At 46.0% G+C, this 19773-nt stretch overlaps 1 protein-coding gene across 1 annotated transcript in view; it reads left to right on the plus strand.

The window, feature by feature from the left end:
- The first annotated feature begins 654 nt into the window (after positions 1-654).
- The window catches only part of APOB (apolipoprotein B), a 39513-nt gene continuing 20394 nt past the window's right edge, over positions 655-19773 (plus strand). The window contains exons 1-16 of the mRNA XM_040225679.1: positions 655-1737; positions 3312-3457; positions 5733-5886; positions 6944-7099; positions 7781-7905; positions 8598-8683; positions 10026-10245; positions 10995-11222; positions 11444-11561; positions 11683-11829; positions 12942-13153; positions 13416-13653; positions 14172-14348; positions 15775-15966; positions 16851-17018; positions 17682-17893. Of these exons, the coding sequence (XP_040081613.1) occupies positions 1552-1737; positions 3312-3457; positions 5733-5886; positions 6944-7099; positions 7781-7905; positions 8598-8683; positions 10026-10245; positions 10995-11222; positions 11444-11561; positions 11683-11829; positions 12942-13153; positions 13416-13653; positions 14172-14348; positions 15775-15966; positions 16851-17018; positions 17682-17893 (2765 nt within the window). The 5' untranslated portion in view covers positions 655-1551. The remainder of the gene's footprint in view (positions 1738-3311; positions 3458-5732; positions 5887-6943; positions 7100-7780; positions 7906-8597; positions 8684-10025; positions 10246-10994; positions 11223-11443; positions 11562-11682; positions 11830-12941; positions 13154-13415; positions 13654-14171; positions 14349-15774; positions 15967-16850; positions 17019-17681; positions 17894-19773) is intronic.

The raw sequence follows: 19773 nt of genomic DNA on the forward strand, positions 1-19773 counted from the left end.
CCTGGGCGGGCGGCCTCAGGCCTCGTATAAATAGAGCCCCGGGCGCCGGCCGTCCATTTCCACTGCAGGTGCACGTGTGGGTGCGGGGCTGCCTGTGGGCGCCCGTCCCCCGGAGCCAGCAAGCAGCGCCGAGGCCAGGCCCAGACAGCAGGCGGCAGGGAGACACCGCCCAGGTTGGCCATGGGCACCCCAAGGCCCGCGGTGCTGCTGCTGCTGCTGCTGCTGCTGTTCCTGGATGCTGCCACCGCCCAGGCCAGTGAGTGAGGCCACGCAGCCGCCGGGGTGCAGGGCTGGGGGTGGGGGACCAGGGGCCCGAAGCCAGGCCCGGAGTGGTGGCTGGGGCAGCTTGGTCCTGGGACAGAGGGAGGGCAGCCCGAGGATGGAAGGACAGGGGCACAGGACCAGCTGCAAGGGGCTCCTCTAGACTCAGGGTGGGAGTAGGGGAGGTGATGGGAGGGACGGAGGTTTCTTCAAAGCCTTCTTCCCTGCGAGAGGTTAATGCAGTGGTCCTCCTGGCCGGACCCTAGGCCCCAACTGGAAGAAAGGGGAAACCTACAGTTGCCTTTCTCCCTTTCTTACAGGAGATGAAGTGCTGGAAAATGTCAGCCCCAGCTGTCCAAGTAAGGCATTTCCCCCTGAGCTGAGAAGGGCGCCCCACCCCACCCCTCAACCCCCGACCCCTCCCTCTGCACCTCGGATCACTGAAACACCGTGATGCTGTCATTGGTGTACACCGCTCTGACCCCAAGAAACCAGTTCCTGGAGCCTCTGCCCCCGCGAGGGGATCTCAGCTCTTTTACCCGTCCTTCCCCTCTTTCCCAAACGTTCAGCCTGGGGATAGGGTGGGGAAGGGACCTGTTGATCCATGGGTACTTTAAAGAGACTGTTTGTCAGGGACTAATCATTAACCTGAAGCACAAGAGGGTGAAGAAATGCTGACTTTAACCTTTGTAGATGCTCACCCTGGGATTTGTATTTACCTGACCCCTAGGGGTCAAAGGAGCCGGCCTTGCAGTGGTACCCTGTTTTCTCCGGAGAGAGCGGGATGCTAACCTCTGATGGGGCAGCACTGCCATCTCGTGGGCGTCTGGCATCACTGCATCTGGACTCGGGAACCAATTGTTCAGGAAATTTTTCTCAAGCACAGCGGAAACCTCCAGAAATTCCTTCTTGGGGGTTTCTTAAGTCAGCCAGATATCCTTGACGCTTAGTGAACTTTGCCTCAGATATTTGGTAGAATCTAAAAAGAGCCATAGAGTTAGAGTATTTTCATTCTGAAGAGTCAGTGAAAGATATATTTGCTTTATTCTGTCAACTCTTAATTTTCCAAGGAGTCTTTCCTGTAGACTATCTGAGCCTCATCACTTGACACTCCCTGCCTTGTGCTTCAGATTATATATTCAAGGAATACCAGTTAATTTAAATATTAGCCTCAGCACTGTCGTAACAGAGAAGTTAAATCTATAGAGAAAAATTAAGTATAAGGCAAAATTAATTGAAAACAATTGGAGTTTAATTACTGTTTTTCATTACCTGTACCACTATCCCTCTATGCCCAGGATTGAGTATCCTTGGGCGAGTTACTTCTGCCATGTAGCTGACAGATTTCTCCTCATTGTAGAAGATGCAACGCGATTCAAGCACCTCAGGAAATATGTCTATAACTATGAAGCTGAGAGTTCCAGTGGTGTCCCTGGGACTGCTGACTCAAGAAGCTCCACTAAGATCAACTGCAAGGTACGAGGGGAGAGGGAGGACCCTGGAGCCCAGGGCTGAGCAAACCCGGCTTGTGCCAGGACTGTCATAACTCTAAGTGCTGGACTGGCCCTCAGTTTGCCAGTCAGCTTCTTTGCTGAGAAGTTATGTGCTACAGAGATTTCCCTGGTGGTCCAGGGGTTAAGGCTTCACCTTCCAATGCGGGAAGTTGTGGATTCAATCCCTGTTTGGGGTGGCCAAGATCCCACATGACTAGATGCCAAAAAACCAAAACATAAAACAGAAGCGATATTGCAACAGGTTCAATGACGACTTTAGAAATGGTTCACATCAAAAAGAAAATTTTTTTTGTAGGTTGTCTGCCACAGAAACAATATTTTTACCTACCAGGTTTATTTTGCTATTAGCTTCCATTCCCTGGTGGCTCAGAGGGTAAAGCCTCTGCCTGCAGTGCAGGAGACCCGGGTTCCATCCCTGGGTCAAGAAGATCCCCTAGAGATGGAAATGGCAGTCCACTCCGGTACTTTTGTCTAGAAAATCCCATGGACAGAGAAGCCTGGTAGTCCGTGGAGTCGCAAGGAATCAGACATGACTGAGTGACTTCACTTTCACTTTTCTTTCCAAGATGTAATTAGAATATGTGATCTAAAATGTCAAGATTGCAGACCAATAGAGTTAACATTTCAAGAGATGTCCAGTGGGTGAGCATCCCAGGAAAGCATTCCGGAGTGTGGCTTTTATCATCTAACTGAAATAGTATCTACTACTAAAAACAAACAGAACAGAAAATTTTAAATGTGCAGTTTGTTCTCAAATAAAACTTTACCAGTTGTTGAGACAGACTGTACTCGTATCTGTGTTCTGTGGAACAGATCTAAGGGCAGCTATTGGGGTTCCTGTGGGAAAGAGAAGTCAAACTGGGCCGCCCTCTTAGTTTTTGGGCACCAGCATCTGTGCTGTCAGGGAAGGTAGCCATCAGTCACATGCGACTATTTAAATTGAATAAAGGTTGTTAACTTGGCTGTATCCAAATATAAAATAAAAAGTTTTAAGTAAATGAAAATCATTTGAATAAAAGTAAAAATTCAGTTTCTTAGTCACACTAACTGTATTCAAATGCCCTGTTGGCCCCCATACCTAGTGGCTCCTATATTGGATAGTGAGAAAACAGAACATTTCCAGCATGGCAGAAAGTTCTTTAAACCACTCTGGGTAACACAGAGGGAAGTATTTAAACTCCAGCTGTATGTGAAGCTTGGAATAGGCCCTGATAGATACACATGGTCTTGGATTTTTGGTTTTTCCACTGACATTAAGGAAGCATTTGCTGTTGAAACCAATGATAGCCCTCCTCCTGCCTCCTGGTTTTCTTCCAAACCCTCACTCCTCAGCTGCATTTCTTCCAGCCAGTTGTACCTCTTTATAACTAAAGGGAGTACATTTAGAACCAATAAAAAGTTATCATCCTTTGTATACAAAGGGGAAAACTTCAGAAGTATGGTGTCCCACGGAACATGGGAAACGTCAGAAAGCCCTGAGCTGGGGAGGAGTGTTGTGTTCTTGGCGGAGAGTCTTAATGTACCCTGTCTTCTCAGGTGGAGCTGGAGGTCCCCCAACTCTGCAACTTCATCCTGAAGACGAGTCACTGCACCCTAAAAGAGGTGTATGGCCTCAACCCTGAGGGCAAGGCCTTGCTGAAGAAGACCAAGAACTCTGAGGAGTTTGCTGCTGCCATGTCCAAGTAAGACGTGGGCCTGTGCGTTCAAATTTCTGAGTTCCGGGCATCATGGCATGTGTTTCACATGAGTGTGTGCGTGTGTGTCCAAGGGAGACATGAGCATGTGTCTATTGTTGGGCACATATGTGAGTACAAGTATTTGTACTCTCTATTCACCATAGAACAGGGAATTGCTGAGTTTTCACAACAATCAAAGAGGGAAGTAGTCTTTACCCTCCCCTACTGGTTTCCCTAATTATCATTTAAATATGGTTCTAAAAGATCTCACACTCCTTGAGACAATAAAGCTGAGATGGTTTGTTTAAACAAGTGAATTCATGTTTAAAGAATGAAACAAGACTGTGCCTGGTGGTCCTCAGAGAGGGTCCGGGCAGGACTTGATGTGACCAAACATGGCTCGGCTCAGCAGGGAACTCTAGCTTCAAGGGGTCCAGGGAGAGCCACGGCCTGAACGGGTCCCCCTCCAGGGCCGGCGTCCTGCCAGTGCACACTGACCAGACCTTTCCTGTTGCTTACAGCTGGCAGCACTTCTGACTGATCAGTGTTCACGGTGTGCTGGTTGTTAGGTTTTTTTGAACATCACCCCTGCCTCATCTCCAGATCACAGTTTGCAGTGTCTCCTGCATTGCAGGCAGACTCTTTTCCATCTGACCCATCAGCGAAGCCCTTGTAGTGTCCTAGGTGTGTGCAGATACAGTCATGGGGTTGTTGATTTGGTAACAATGGACACTCCTTCCCTGCCTGTCTTTCAATTTGTTAAACATTAGACTCGGAAGCCAAAATAGGCTCTGGTGCTTCTGACTCTTACCAGCACATCTTATTGCATCCAAGACTTGGAAGCATCAGAGGGAGTGGGGCTGCAGTGATGGAAGGGAGTAGGAGTTGCTCTCTGGTCTGTTAGTTGCTCAGTCATGTTCGACTTAAAACCCTGTGGCCTATAGCCCTTCAGGCTCCTCTATCCATGGAATTCTCCAGGCAAGAATACTGGAGCAGGTAGCCATTCCCTTCTTCAAGGGATCTTCCCAACCCAGAGAAGAGGGCCTCCCACATTGCAGACAGATTCTTTACCATCTGAGCCACCAGGGAAGTCTCCTTTGGTCCTTACCCTCCTCCAAACAAAAGAGACTCCTGCTTTTGGCCACCTTGAGGCTTTCCTGTGAGCCTGTGTCACAGTGTCTGGAATTTTCTGAGAGGATGTAGGGCTGTGGGAAGCATCCCTCATCTCTTTTTCTTTCTTCTGACTCAGCTAGAGCAGGGGGTGCCAGGCTCTCTGAAATCCCCTAGGGAAGTCCCCAAAGAAAGGTCCCTACGATCAGAGTTGACCCAGGCTTTAGCCATAGCCTGAGATCATATGAAAGTGAAGGAATGTCCAACAAATGTATGGAAAGAAGCTCCAGTTCGCTCGTGGTCAGGAGATGAAATTAATGCAAGAAGATATTTATCACATTATACTCACTTATACCCATAAGACTACAGAAACTTTAAACAGCAATAGCACCTATTGCTGGCAAGCCTGTGAGGCAAAGCCATACGCTCACACATTGCTGCTGCAAAGGAGTGCCTTTAGTCAATTTAGTAAATTATAATGAAAAATACTTGGAGCCTTTGACATAGCTAAAAAGAAAAGAAAAGTAGTAACACGTGAAGATAGATGCATAAAAATGTTTGTATCAGTGTTGTTGGTGGGGAAAAAAATTTAAACATCCAGGAAGAGAAAAGATGAATGCCATCAAGTAGGAGACAATCTGAATAAAGAATATATAACCACAGAATGGACTGTTATACAGCTTTGTAAAAAGAATCTGTTAGAGTGCTACCAGATGACTCAAGGATTTTCATGGAGTAGAATTAAATGAGAAGAACAAGATAAAGACAAGTATGCGTGATGCCATGCCATTTGGATAAAACCAACAATGACAAACTATTTCTATGAAGGTGTTTTCACTCCCACGCTTCTGTATAAGATCATATGAGTGTGGAGATATGAATGGAAGGCCCAGTGGGGTGTTGTGTGGAGAGCGTTTCTGCAGAGACTCATATGGGGAGAGAGAGAGACTGGGTGAGCCAAGCAAAGCAAAGCAAAACAAAAGAAATGAAATGAAAGAATACCAGAAGCATACACATACTTGTATACTTTTTTGAAAATATATGTATATGTGCTGATATTTATCAAAAACTATGTAAAAAGAAGATAAGTAAAAAGGAGGCTGCAAAGCCACCTATCCTATGGCTCACGGTGGAGAAGGGACTCTTGGTGACCATACTCTCTCTGCACCAGGTACGACCTCAAGCTGGCTGTTCCTGAAGGCAAGCAAGTTCTACTTTACCCAGAGAAAGAAGAGCCTAAACACATCCTCAACATCAAGAGGGGCATCATCTCTGCCCTCCTGCTTCCCCCAGAAACAGAAGAGGCTAAGCAAGTGTTATTTCTGGTGAGAATTTAAAAAGCTGATAACAGTGATCCTTTGAACTCCTCTTCACATAGTGGAGCTGGGTTCCACTCATACGTCAACTGGATCGTTGACTCAGCTGCATGGCTAGTTACACGGGAGGCCCTGTATTGGTGTGAAGCACGTTGCTCAGAGCTCCCCTGATCTCTGGGCTCACTGAGGGCCCAGTCCACACAGCCTAAGCAGGTTGGGTCTAATTTTATAGCAGTTTCTGAGGAGCCCTGACCACCCTACCCTCTGTTTGATTTTGTAATGTTTCCACAAGGTAGAGCACAGTAAGGCCTCTCTTTGTGGGTGTGTGTGTGTGTGTGTGTGTGTGTGTGTGTGTGTGTGTGTGTGTGGGTGTGGGTGTGGGTGTGGGTGTGTGGGTGTGTGGGTGTGGGTGTGTGTGTGTGTGGGTGTGTGTGTGTATAATTTTTGGCCACACTCTGCAATGTGTGGGATCTTAGTTCCCCGACCAGGGATTGAACCTGTGCTCCTTGCATTGGAAGGCAGAGTCTTAACCACTGGACCACCAACGAAGTCCCCTGTGTGTATTTTAAACACAGAAAATAACTGACTATTTGCCAGCCTCTTAAGAATCCCAGGTTTTGCTCTGAGGATTCATTCAGTTTAGTTCAGTCCCGTGAACACTTTTGAGCCCTTACTATGTTCTGAGCTCTGTGCTGCACTCCACGGGGAGCAGATACTGCTGCATTCTGCAGGGGCCCCTGCACAGGGAGGTCTCAGGATCTGGGGGGAGAACCAAGACATATACAACACAAAACGGATTGGAGTACACGCCAAAGAGCCAGGACCACCCTTACGAGGTTTTCTCACGCCCACCCTGGCTGCCCAGGAACCAACCACACCCACGTTCTGTCCAAGAGGACGAAGCTTTCTCCCAGATGCCTGAGAGATCTGGGAGAAAGCTTTTCTTTTCTTTTCTTACAGACTTCTTTCTTACAGGCTTTTCTCACAGGCTTCTTTCCCAGCCTCACCCCAAGCACCTAAAGATGGTTCCCTGTGTTGAGTACACTTGTATCTCTTGCTGCCCTAGGATACCGTGTATGGAAACTGCTCCACAGACTTTACTGTTAAAACGAAGAAGGGAAATGTGGCAACAGAAATATCTATTGAAAGAAACCTGGAGAAGTGTGATCACTTCCAGCCCATTAGCACGGGAGTTAGCCCACTCGCTTTGATTAGAGGCATGGTAAGTTCACATCAGCATTGCTATGCACACTGGCAGCAGCCTCTTCATTATTAACATTACAGAATGTTAGAGCTAGAAGGGATCCCAGAGAAAAAATTCTAGGCAGAAAAAACATAAGGAGCAGTAGGAAGAGGTGTGAAGTGTTCGTATGTGGTAGGACAGGGAGTCATGTTAGATGCGTGCATGCATGCTAAGTCGCTTCAGTCGTGTCCGACTTTTTGCGACCCCATGGACTGTAGCCTGCCAGGCTCCTCGGTCCATGGGATTCTCCAGGCAAGAATACTGGAGCGGGTTGCCATGCCCTTCTCCAGGGGATCTCCCCAACCCAGGGAACAATCAAACACATGTTTCATTGTGTTTCCTTCTTTGGCAAGTAGGTTCTTTACTACTAGTGCCACCTAGGAAGCCCCATGTGCTGGATTCCAGGTTATAAATACTTTGTACAGATCAGAAGTCTCCTGGAGTGAAATAAGAAAAGTCTGCAGCTGGACTCAGCTTTTGGGTTTTCATCCCCTTGACTAAAAGTCAAGTATGAAGCTCTCTTCTCTCACTGAGTTTATCTAGTGGTACAGAACCCCTGTTCCCCAACTTTCTTCCCTGAAGGGAAAAACATATGGGAGAAGACTCAGGTTCAAGCCCCAGGGCCTGATGAAAATGCTTTTCCCCTGATCCCATTCACAGACCCGCCCCTTGTCAACACTGATTGGCAGCAGCCAGTCCTGCCGGTACACCCTGGACCCAAGGAGGAAGCACGTGTCAGAAGCCATCTGCAATGAGCAACACCTATTCCTGCCCTTCTCCTACAAGTAGGTCCCTGGCTGTAGCCCCGATTCCTTATTTATGGGGCCATTAGGAGCTGAATGCTTCTCGGTGCCCTGTTGCAAGCTAAGCTGTGCCTGGGAGGAGGTGTGAAAAGGTACAAAGCAGAATGCATTTCTGTCCTCCTGTCTCAAGCTAATAGGCCGTTTGGTAGGAAAGACTTAGGCATGAGGAACAATTCAAAACCAACAAAAGATATCTGAGATCCAGACTTTAAGGGCTCGAGATCAGGAAAAACTGGAACCATTACTAGCTACTTGGGTTAGAAAGGCTTTATAGAAGATTTTGGAATTGGCCTAGAGACTTACATATCCATTTTGAAAACTGGTCAGTCAACTAGTGTTGACTGAGTAACTGCTATCTATATTCTTGGCACTGAACTACGGGAGATCACACAAGAATTTTGGAGCTCAGTGTTAGCTCATTCCCTCTGGGCACTCTGGAATGGTGGAGAGTGTAAGGTATATGGGCCCTTCTGATGGAAGGACAGCCAACATGACCAGAAGGAGCTGTTGCTATTCACAGGCGGTCAAGGACAGCTGGATGTAAATAAGTATGGTTTGAAAGGGGAGCAGGATTTGGGGAGGAGCTGAGATAGGAGAGACATTCAACATGAAGAGCAGAGAATGCTGCAGGGAGCCTGGCCATCCGTGACATGCTGTCATTCCTGTGTTGCCAGGAACAAATACGGGATGATGGCACAGGTCACACAGACTTTGAAACTTGAAGACACACCTAAGATCAACAGCCGCTTCTTTGAGGAAGGTAAGGTGTGATGTACACATGGTTGCCAGGGTTGGGAAACCTGCTCATGAGGTACCTACCATGGCTTAGCTCCTTGCTGGGCCCTGTGAGAGTCCTGGGCTCTGGGCTTCTGGCCATGGGCCGTTCTACTGAGAAAGCCTGTCATTTCAGAAGGTCAGGTGGCAATGGGATAAAGGAACGGGGAGAGTTCTCCTACCACTCCCTGGGTTTTGAAAGTAGGAAACTGGCCTCCCAAGTCCACCTTTGGTAAATCGGACAGCCAGGCCTGAGCGAGGCAGGGCAAATGGGAAAGGTCAGGAATCAGTCTTTAGAGCTGAAGGGAACTAGAGAAACCTCTAGTCCAACCTCAGCACTGCACCTATCTTTATGTCAATGAGTCATGTGCCCTACCTTGGTCTCAGCCACCTGTGATGTCAGGCGGTAGCAGCATGTGCTTTTACTCCCATTCTACGGAAGGAAAAGGGAAACACAGAGAGGTTTGGTGATGTATTCAAAGTCACAGACTGTTAGAGGCGGTACAGATTGGGCCTCCAGGTCTAATCTAAGTCAGGATTCCTTCCTCCGCACCACTAATTCACCCACCTCCTGGGCAGAGGTGAGAGCAGGGTGATGGAGGGAACACCAAACATCCCCCCTACACACACACACACAAACTGCCATTAGACCCAGTGGCAGGATAGGACGGGTGAAGGCCAGTGAGTCTAGCCTCATGTCAGCAGCACCTCCTCACCAGCTCTTTTAGGCAAAAAGGTCATTCAATCCAATACAAGTCTAACAAGCCTGGATTCAATCCCAGCTCTGCCTCTTATACCCAGAAAGCTCTTGGGCACATTAAGTGGCTCACCTCTGGGTCTTAGTTCCCTTATCTTTAAATTGAGGAATAATATTAACGCTGAACTTCCCAAGTGGTGCTCGTGGTAAAGAACCTGGCTGCCAGTTCAGGAGATGTAAGAGACTCAGGTTCAGTCCCTGGGTTGGGAAGATCCCCTGGAGAAGGACACGGCACTCATTCCAGTATTCTTGCCTGGAGAATCCCATGGATAAGGGAGCCTGGCAGGCTACGGTCTATGGGGTTGCAAAGAGTCAGACATGACTGAAGCAACAGCAGGTATGCACAATATTCGTGCTAATCACAAGGAGAGTGTGGCAAGTTAGGGAAACACTGAAGTCAGACCCCTAGCCCAGAGCCAGACACAAAACAGGCACTAAGAACAGAACAAGAGAGGCTTCTTTTCTCCACCCACCTCTTGCTGACCCCTCCTGGATCTCCAGCTTCTAGAAGAAAGATGAGGTTGAGATGCAGGGGTAAGCTGGAATCCCTCTGACATGCTCTTCCTTCCAGGCACTGAGGCGGTGGGTCTTGCCTTTGAGAGCACCAGGTCCACGTCACCTCCAAAGCACGCTGAGGCCATTGTGAAGACGCTCCAGGAGCTGCAGAAACTGCACGTCTCTGAGCAGAATGCCCAGAGAGCCAACCTCTTCCATAAACTAGTGACCGAGCTGCGAGGCCTCAGCAGTGAGGCGGTCACCTCCCTCTTGCCGAAGCTGATCGAGGTGTCCAGGTATTTCTCGAAAAGTCGCAGCTCAAAGCTTCACAGATTATGAGCCCGTGGGAGCTGGCTGAGATGTCAGCCAGAGAATCCCAGGAACCATTGAAATTTCAACCCATTTCATCAATTGAGTCAGTCAGTAAATGTTTGCTCGATAGAGAAATGTCAGCTAAGGTGTCTAGAGTTCCAGCTAAGGTGTCTCGAGTTCCATGGGTAACACACACACGTACATTGCATCCAAGGTAGATAAATATTTACGTGTTGAGATAGGAGGGAAATCTTTCCCACATTTTGATGCGTATCTTTAATCCCTCATTCTATAAGGAGTACCCTGGGAAGTGTGAGAGCAAAAGAAGTCTGTGTTTTCTGGAAGCCTATAGGCTAGAGGAGAGAGAACTCAAGCAAACAAAATAATACAGTGGCTTCTCTTTACTTCAGTGATGTCTTAGTGCTGTGAAGGTCAGAGAAGGGACTGGGCAAGTGTTTATGTGGCATGTTCCATCTTCTGACCAACGGGTAACAGTCCTCTCTGGATGTTGAGTCCAGGGGGTCCTTCTTCGGACTTTGCTCCATGGTGCTTCTCCAGTGGATGCTACTTACGGGGAAGGCTTCTCTGTTCTCTAGGGATCTGAGTTAGATTTTGGAAGATGGTTGGATTTGGATCTTGAATAAGGGAATTCCTGACAGAGGGAACCCTGTGGGCCAAGGAGGTTTTAGCTGCCTAGAAGGTGATCTTTCTTTCTCTGCCCTTCTCTTCTCAGCCCCATCACTTTACAAGCCTTGATTCAGTGTGGACAGCCCCAGTGTTACACTCACATCCTCCAGTGGCTGAAACATGAGAGAGCCCACCCCCTTCTGATAGATGCTGTGACCTACCTGGTGGCCTTGATCCCAGAGCCCTCGGCCGAGAGGCTGCGGGAGGTCTTGAACACCGCAAGAGTGCAGCAGAGCCGGCTTACGTTTTATGCTCTGAGTCACATGATCAACAAGTGAGTTTTCCACGGTTCTCCTCGTAGGAGCGAAGGATGACCCCACATGTCAGTATTCTGTTTGTACCCTCCCTCCACTTGCAAATTCTGATGCTTACCCTTTCGTTTGTCTACTGGTCAATTTTGAGAGTAATGACTTGAAATAAGAGATCAGCGAACATCAGTGTATATTTTAAGATAAACCTAGCTATGCTTGCTGAATCCTAACTCTTCTTCTGTAGCTATCATAAGACAAACCCTACATGGACACAGGACCTGCTGGAAATTGCTGATTACCTGTCAGAACAGATTGGCAATGACTGCACTGGGAACGAAGAGCTCACCTACCTGATTCTGAGGGTATTTTCAGTTTTTTGCTTGTTGGTTTTGTATAATAGGCATCATTTCAGATGCACTTTTTTTGTCTGCCCCTCACTGCACCTTCTGAGCCCTGATTCTCTCTTGTTTATTTTCAATGCAGGTCATAGGAAATATTGGTAAAACCATGGAGCAACTAACCCCAAAACTCACATCTTCAGTCCTGAAATGTATCAGAAGTGAACAGCCATCCCTGGTCATTCAGAAGGCTGCCATCCAGGCCCTGCGGAAAATGGAGCTTAGTGATGAGGTAAGGGCCACAGAAGAGGGCCGAAAATGACGAGTTGATTCAGATTGACAAAGATTTGGAATGAGATTCTAAATCTCACCATTCTACTGACTTTATTCTACTGCTCTTTAATTGCAAATTTCAATACACCTATTGACTGCCTGGGGCTTCCAGATGGCTCAGTGCTAAAGAATATTCCTGCCAATGTAGGAGACACAGGTTTGATCCCTGGGTGGGAAAGGTCCCCTGGAAAAGGAAATGGCAAACCACTGCACTATTCTTCTCTGGAAAATCCCATTTTCAGAGGAGCCTAGCAAGGTACAGTCAATGGGGTTACAAGAGAGTCAGACATGACTTACCAACTAAACAATTGACTGCCTAGCCATATGCAGACATGAGAAAAATAGTTGACCTTCCTGTTACTTCAGCAGGCGAAGTGTGATTTTTTTCACTACCTGCTATCCTCTCACCAGATTGACCATCACTCCCATCTTTGGAAAACATGTCTGATTTTTTCCCCCCCCAATTTCCCTAGACTAAGAGAGTCAAACTGACCCCCAAAGATGGTGATGGTGATTCCACAGCTTTGCAAACAACCTGACTTCCTTATTAGCATCAAATTCTCCTGATTCCTTCTCACCTTAACTCTCATATTGAAATAATTTATTTAAAACATCTTTATCTTCAGTTAGTGGCAGATCTCCAACAAGTCATAACTTGGCCATAACTTGTATATTTTAATGCAATTGAATTCAGCATGCATATTTTTTAAGATTCTTTTTTATGTGGACTATTTTTAAAGTCTTTATTGAATTTGTTACAATATTGCTTCTGTTTTATGGTTTTTTGGCCACAAAGAATTTGGGAACCTCAGCTGCCCAACCAGGGATCAAATCCACACCCCCTGCATTGGAAGATAAAGTCTTAACCACTGACCACCAGGGAAGCCTCTCAACATGCATTTGATAGGTGTTCTGAGAACCCTTCCTTGAGCTGGTTGCTCTGGGTGAAGAAGGTTCAGTAACAGAATCTGAAGAATTAATAGAAATTCCGCTTGCAAAATAAGATCAGGCATGTTTACCAGACATGTTCCATGTTATGACAGTGATGACAGTCTCATCTTTGGACTACAGGTCCGGGAAGTCCTTCTTCAGACTTTCCTCGATGACACCTCTCCAGGGGATAAGCGGCTGGCTGCCTATCTCATGCTGATGGGGAGTCCTTCCCAGTCGGATATTAGCAAAATCACCCAACTTCTCCCTCGGGAGCAGAATGAGCAAGTGAAGAACTTTGTGGCTTCCCACATCGCCAACATCTTAAACTCAGAAGATTTGTATGTCCAGGAGTAAGTAAAGTCATTTTCCTGCATCTGCTGGAAGGGGCTGAAATTCCAAACCTCAGTTCTGATTTAGCCACTGCCTGCCCTTTACAGGCTGTTCTTTCTTCTGGAACCAACATCTGTGTGAAAGTGCAGCAGATCTGAGCCAAGCTTTGGGGGCAAATAAAACCCAAAGAGTTTGGTAGAGATTGGAAATCCACATTGACTTGGGAGTGAGAGAGTAACATGATGTATGTCAGTTCAAAATACTCTCCTTCTTTTTGTCTAGCTTGAAAAGCTTAGTGGAAGAAGCTCTGAAAAAATCTCAGCTTCCAACTATCATGGATTTCAAGAAATTCTCCCAGAGCTATCAGTTTTCCAAATCAATTTCTCTTCCATCCCTTGACCTGGTCTCAGCCAAAATCGAAGGAAATCTTATATTTGATCCAAACAATTACCTTCCTAAAGAAAGCATGCTGAAAACGACCCTCAAAGTCTTCGGATTTGCTTCAGCTGACCTCTTTGAGGTATGTGTGGTCCTGAAGCAGAGTCTTATGTTTTCTAGCCTACATCATAAATAGTCAAGTCAAGGGAGCCATGAGCCAGCTACAGGAGGAACAAGAATCATCAGACAGTGATACCATCACTTCTTCCCTCCCCCCTCTTCTTCCTGCCTCCCCACTAGGGGCCATGTGAAGCACAACTCCTTATATGAATGGAATTGCGATGTCTCAGAGAAGCCCTTACACCCTAAATCCAAGGGTTCAAACCCCAAATTCACCCCCAAACCAGAATCTTCAGTTTAACTATGTATCCCTTCTGAATCTTAGCTGCCTCTTCCAGAAAACAAGCACATAATAGGTTTTGTCTTGCAAGATTCTGGTGAGATTTAAATAAGACAACTCCTGTGGAGTGCTCAGGTCAACTCGCGCCCAGTAGCATTCACCAAGTACTTGTTTAATAAATTGAGCATAAATAGGGGAATGAGAGATGGACAGATAACAGAGAAACCTGATGGTATTTCTTGCCTGATTTTCTCTTTCAGATTGGTTTGGAAGGAAAAGGTTTTGAACCAACACTCGAAGCTCTTTTTGGGAAGGAAGGATTTTTCCCAGACAGTGTCAACAAGGCTTTGTACTGGGTTAACGGTAGAGTTCCTGATCGTGTCTCCAAGGTCTTGGTGGACCACTTTGGCTACACCAAAGATGATAAACATGAGCAGGTATGTTTTACATATCCTCTCAAGGAAAGCTTTGGGTCTCAACGCGAAAATGTCCTTATCTAAGCCTGGAAATCATCAAAGCACTCTCTAACCAAAACGACAACTATGGCTATTACTAACCAGTCCAGTGGGAATAAGAGGCAGTATCCTCTGCGGTGATAGGCCTCTTGGAGATTCAGTCTACCCCATGTCCAGGCTCATTAGAGGCTCACTAGTATAATGATTAAGAGTGTGAACTCTGGGGCATGGGTTTGAAATCTAACCTCACTCTCTTCAAGCTCTGCATACCTGGGCAAGTTGCTTGATGTTATATCTGTTTCCACATCCCCAGAATGCTAATAATAACTTATATCCTTCACAAGGATATTTAAAGACTAAATGAACTAAAGTATGTAAAAAGGTAAACAAAGCCCCTGACTCTTGTGTTGATTATTCAAGAAGCAGATACTATTATAATTTTGAAATTCATATTTTCACTATTATTAACTACTTTCTTTGGCTCTCACCCACATCTGTGCACTAGCTAATGGAGGCAGAATCCTCTTTGAAGTTGGCATAAGCCTCCGCTTAAGGAGCAGAAAATAGATTGTGTGATCTGGACCGTCTTATTCTTTAACTCTTTGCTGTCCAAAGCATGGTCCAGTCATTGGCATCACAGCAACGCTTGTTAGAAATGCAGGTTCTCAGGCCCTACTGGGCTCTACGGAATCAGAACTTGCATTTGAATGAAAACCCCCAAGTGACCAGTATTCACATTTCAGTTTGAGAAGCAGGATGGTAATTTATTCCCCGATGCTCACCTCCGTCTCCTAATTTACTCACCTCCACTTGAGGCTGAGGGTCTTTGATCTGTTTGGGGTCTCTCAATCACTCTTTCAGCATCAGTCTATGGAATTCTTATCTCTAAGAACTTACCTAGATCAGAGCTTCCCTAGATGAGATGTGTTTCAAGCTTTTGGCTAATGTATACAGTAGCTGTGCTTTCCCAGGAAATCCCTAGTGTTTTCCTTTGTCGGAGGAGAGAAGGAGTAAGCAGGGGAGGGGATGGGGGACAGAGGATCTTCTAATCTTGGGGAGCCATAGGGATCCTGGCATGCTGGAGAACAGAGATCACCTATGCCTACATCATAGATCACTTGAATGCCTACATCATTCAAGTTAAGAACAGTGTGGAAGCACCATTGTCCCTGACGAGACCTTAGTTTTTTGTTTTTAGTTGTTTGTTTTTTTTTTAATGTCAATTTGGAGGAGCTGTCTATCTTTTGATAAAAGGTGGGGGCCTGGTTTCAGTGTCTGCCCCCACGTCCCCACCATGAGGGTTTATGTTTAGGCTCATCACAGCTGCAACAGGGAGGTCCCACACCTTAACCTAAGGGTGTTTGACAGCACTCACACCTCACTCGACATTTTGTTGTTAAAATCCCAGGACGTGGTCAATGGAATCATGTTCAACGTTGAGAAGCTGGTCAAAGATCTGAAATCCAAAGACTTCCCAGAAGCCAGAGCCTACCTCCGCATCTTGGGAGAAGAGCTTGGCTTTGTCAGACTCCACGACCTCCAACTCCTGGGGAAACTGCTGCTGAAAGGTGTTCATACCCTGCAGGGGATCCCCCAGATGGTAAGTGGACCATCATAGGATGATGGGTTAGCCTGGGCTCTTTTGAGATCTCCCAGACTCCCTTAAGATCCCAGTCATGCAGACCAGAGAAAGTGCTTGCGCTTCCTTCAGAGAGACAAGTTTGTCTTAAATGTCAGTGAAGAAGATTCCTGGATTCCTAAGGAATTGACAACATTTAGAAATTAAGCTACTCATCATGTATCTATTAACAGCATTCATTTGTTCATGTGGAAAACAGTGTATCTCTCTACCTAGAGAGATACACTTTAATATATAATATTAAATATTCCCTTTAATATTTAAATGATGAAGTGATTATGAAACAAGGTATGTAGAAAACTGCAGTCCATTGTCTAAATATTCATAATTATTAGTTTATTTAAAAGGGAGAAAATATCCAAATATACTCCCTAGGATATACGTAAAAGAGATCTCAAGTTATTTTCCAGAGGTGTTATAAAGAATAAACACTAACGCATACTGATATGTACATCATCTAAATAGCTCATCAGTTTTAGAAAACTGGTTTGACCATAATAAATTGTGCTGCAAGTATTCCAACACCAAATAATCAGAATTAAGTCATGCCATGCAATGATACTTAAAGTTCACAAATCTCAGAGGCCCAGAAATAGTCTGAAATGCCCTTTGAATCCCAAGTTGAAAATGACATGATATCTACCCAGGGAAAATTTTTGTATTCCAATTTGTTGAAATCAATAATCATTCATCTTTATTTATTAAGCTAGTCAGCTAATTAAAATATGCCGGTCCCTTTCATTCTGGATAAAGAAGAATAACTATTGTCTGACATGGGGGAGGCTGCATTTCGGAAAGCCTGCTTCAATGAGGCTTACTTTTACTCTCTCCTATATGATATATAGATTAAAGAGCTCGTAAGGAAAGGCTCAACAAGTGACTTGTTCCTTCACTACATCTTCATGGACAATGCCTTTGAACTCCCCACTGGACTTGGGTTACAACTGCAAGTGTCCTCCTCCGGCATCATCACTCCTGGAATCAAAGCTGGAGTGAAACTAGAAGTAGCCAACGTAAGAATCTGTTCACTTTCCTCCAGGGCAGATGTCTTGTGCAATTTAAAAAGGTGTTTGCAATTCAAGGTGAAGTGCATCATCATTGGAATCACCTCATTAACTTTTCTTTTTTTAATTTAATTGGAGGAAAATTGCTTTAGAGTGTTGTGTTGGTTTCTGCCATACAACATCGTGAATCAGCCTTAATTATACATATATCACCTCCCTCTTGAGCCCCTCTCCCCTCCCCCCACTCCACCCCTCTAGGTCATCATAGAGCACCAGGCTGGGCTCCCTGTGTTATACAGTAACTTCTCACCAGCTATCTATTTTACACATGGTAGTATGTATGTGTTGATGAACATTAGGCTTCCACCAGGTTGCACCTAGCAACTTCCGCTCAGGCATGGCCATAACATGAGAACTAAGTGTTTTGGTCATCTTTGTATCCTGTTATGCTTAAAGTTAACTTGGGCACTTCCTGGTCCTGGGTATCAGTCTGGCCCTGAAGGACTGAGAACATGGCTTTTCCTCCCACAAACACATCTCAGTAATGCTTCCTCTGGTGTGAGCCATCCAGAGATTCTTCCCAGAAGTGGGAAGCTGGTGGGGGAGCGGTGATCTGACTGCGGGGACTGAGGTTATTGAACCAAGCCGATTAGGTCATTGTCTGACTTACAGATGCAGGCAGAACTGGTGACAAAGCCGTCTGTGTCTGTGGAGTTTGTGACAAACATGGGCATCGTCATCCCAGACTTTGCCAGGAGCGGGGTGCAGATGAACACCAACTTCTTCCATGAAACAGGCCTGGAGGCGCGAGTAGTCCTAAAAGCCGGGCAGCTGAAGTTCATCATTCCTTCTCCCAAGAGGCCAGTTAGGCTGTTCAGTGGCAGGTAATTCTTTCATTTAGATCTGACCAGCCAGCTTGATAGAAGAAATTATGACGGCAGGTTTGGCCAAGCTACACAGTTGATTGAGAAAATTCAGGCCCCAGTGGATCTTGATGGGAGGGGCGGGGAATGGGGTGAGAGAAGGTACTAGATTACCTGTCCTAGACTCACTGCATAATTACAGTTTCCTAGACGTTTCATATTTCACTAAGCTGAGACTTCAGACCTACTGATTAACTAGTTGCTATTAGATTGTATTTTCTTGTGTGATTTCTTTTGAGAATGAAAAAAAAAAAAACGCTAGCTATAGAGAAAACATCCTTGGGAAATGAACATTTTTCCCAAGAAAAATACCAAAGGGCATACTGATCTACAATGGCCAAAGTGGACATCTACAGTGGATAAAGCATGAAAGTCCTAATCTACTGACTATGGAGGCAACCTCCTATTGAGAGCTCCGCGGTCAATAAAATCCTCAAACATGGATTTACCTTAGTGTTTCCATATTTTAGACACTTTTTAATTAATAATTATTATGTTCACTGAACTCTAACCCCCTGAATGCTTTGCAAGAGTGTTATCAAATATAAGACAAATGGAGACCATTTTACTCTCATTCTCTTTCTGCCTACACAATAAAACTGTTATATAAGGACACATTAATTTATCAATTCAAACATAGTGAGATAAGCAGGGACTTTCAAGTGAAGGCTGAGTTAGAGGAAGCAGGAGAGGACCATGACGTTGTGTATTGTGGAGCCTGTGGCAGTTAGAGAAAGCATTCTGGAGAAAGCCACACTTCAGCTGATCCCTGGAAGCCATGTGGGAGTTACCCAGACAAAAGAGAAAAGAATGAATGTTCCCAGGCAAAGAGAAAATCACGTGCAGGGACCTGAAGGAAAAATGTGGTTCCAGGAACTACAAGAAAAGTTCCATGTGGTCAAGTGCATGGGAAATACAGTGAAAGAGGACGTGAGAGGCTGCAGGGGTCAGCCTTGTGAGCCATCTTCAGGAGTGTGGGCTCTTCTGAAGGCAAAAGGGTTGAAAGTGGGTGTGTAAATGAAGTAAGGTTGGTGTTTTAGAAAACTCTGACTCTGGAGTAGGAGATGGGTTGAAAGGAGGCATGGCCAGAGCAGGAAGATGAGTCAGGAGCCTGGTTACAACTGCACGCTGGGGGAGATGGTAGTGCTGCACCTGAGGAGGGCAGGCAGACAGAGCAATGAACTGACCCCAGAAATCCTTAGGAGGTGGGAACTTGGTGATTGACTGGATGCAGGGAGTGGGCAGGGGGGCAGGGTGAGGAAAAAGGAGTCAGGAGGAGTCAGGGGTGCTCATCATTGAAATAGAGACTAAAGAAGCAAGGCAGTTGGTGAGGGGGATAATAAAAATGCCATTTTCAACACACTGGCTTGGAAGTCCTGGGAGACTGAGATACCCAGGTGTGGTCAGATCCATGGGTCTGAGCTCAGTGCGAAGGTCTGAACTGTAAATACATATCTGGGCATCACTGGCACATAGAGGTTGTTGAAATCAAACAGTGATTCATGTAGAGTAGGGCATGAGGGACAGGGACAAAAACAGATAGAATATACACATGTAAAAGAAAGAGGCGTATGCAGCCAAGAGTGATAAGGGGTGACCCAAGCCATGATCAGTCACAGAAGCCCGGGAGCAGCCACAGGGGTGGATCACCCCACGGACAGGGCATCACTGGCACTTAGGGTTGCAGCCCACCAGCAAAGGTTGGTCTCAGCGCACCCCTAAAATGAGAAAATAGCCCTGAGCAAAGAACATGATATATCAAAGAGACCATCCTTAGGTGGAATCAGGACATTATGAAGTATTCTTGCACTTACGGGTTTTTTAAGAGCATACGGGGGAGG

The sequence above is a fragment of the Oryx dammah genome, unplaced genomic scaffold (genome assembly GCF_014754425.2).
Source record: "Oryx dammah isolate SB20612 unplaced genomic scaffold, SCBI_Odam_1.1 HiC_scaffold_25, whole genome shotgun sequence".
NCBI lineage: Eukaryota > Metazoa > Chordata > Mammalia > Artiodactyla > Bovidae > Oryx > Oryx dammah.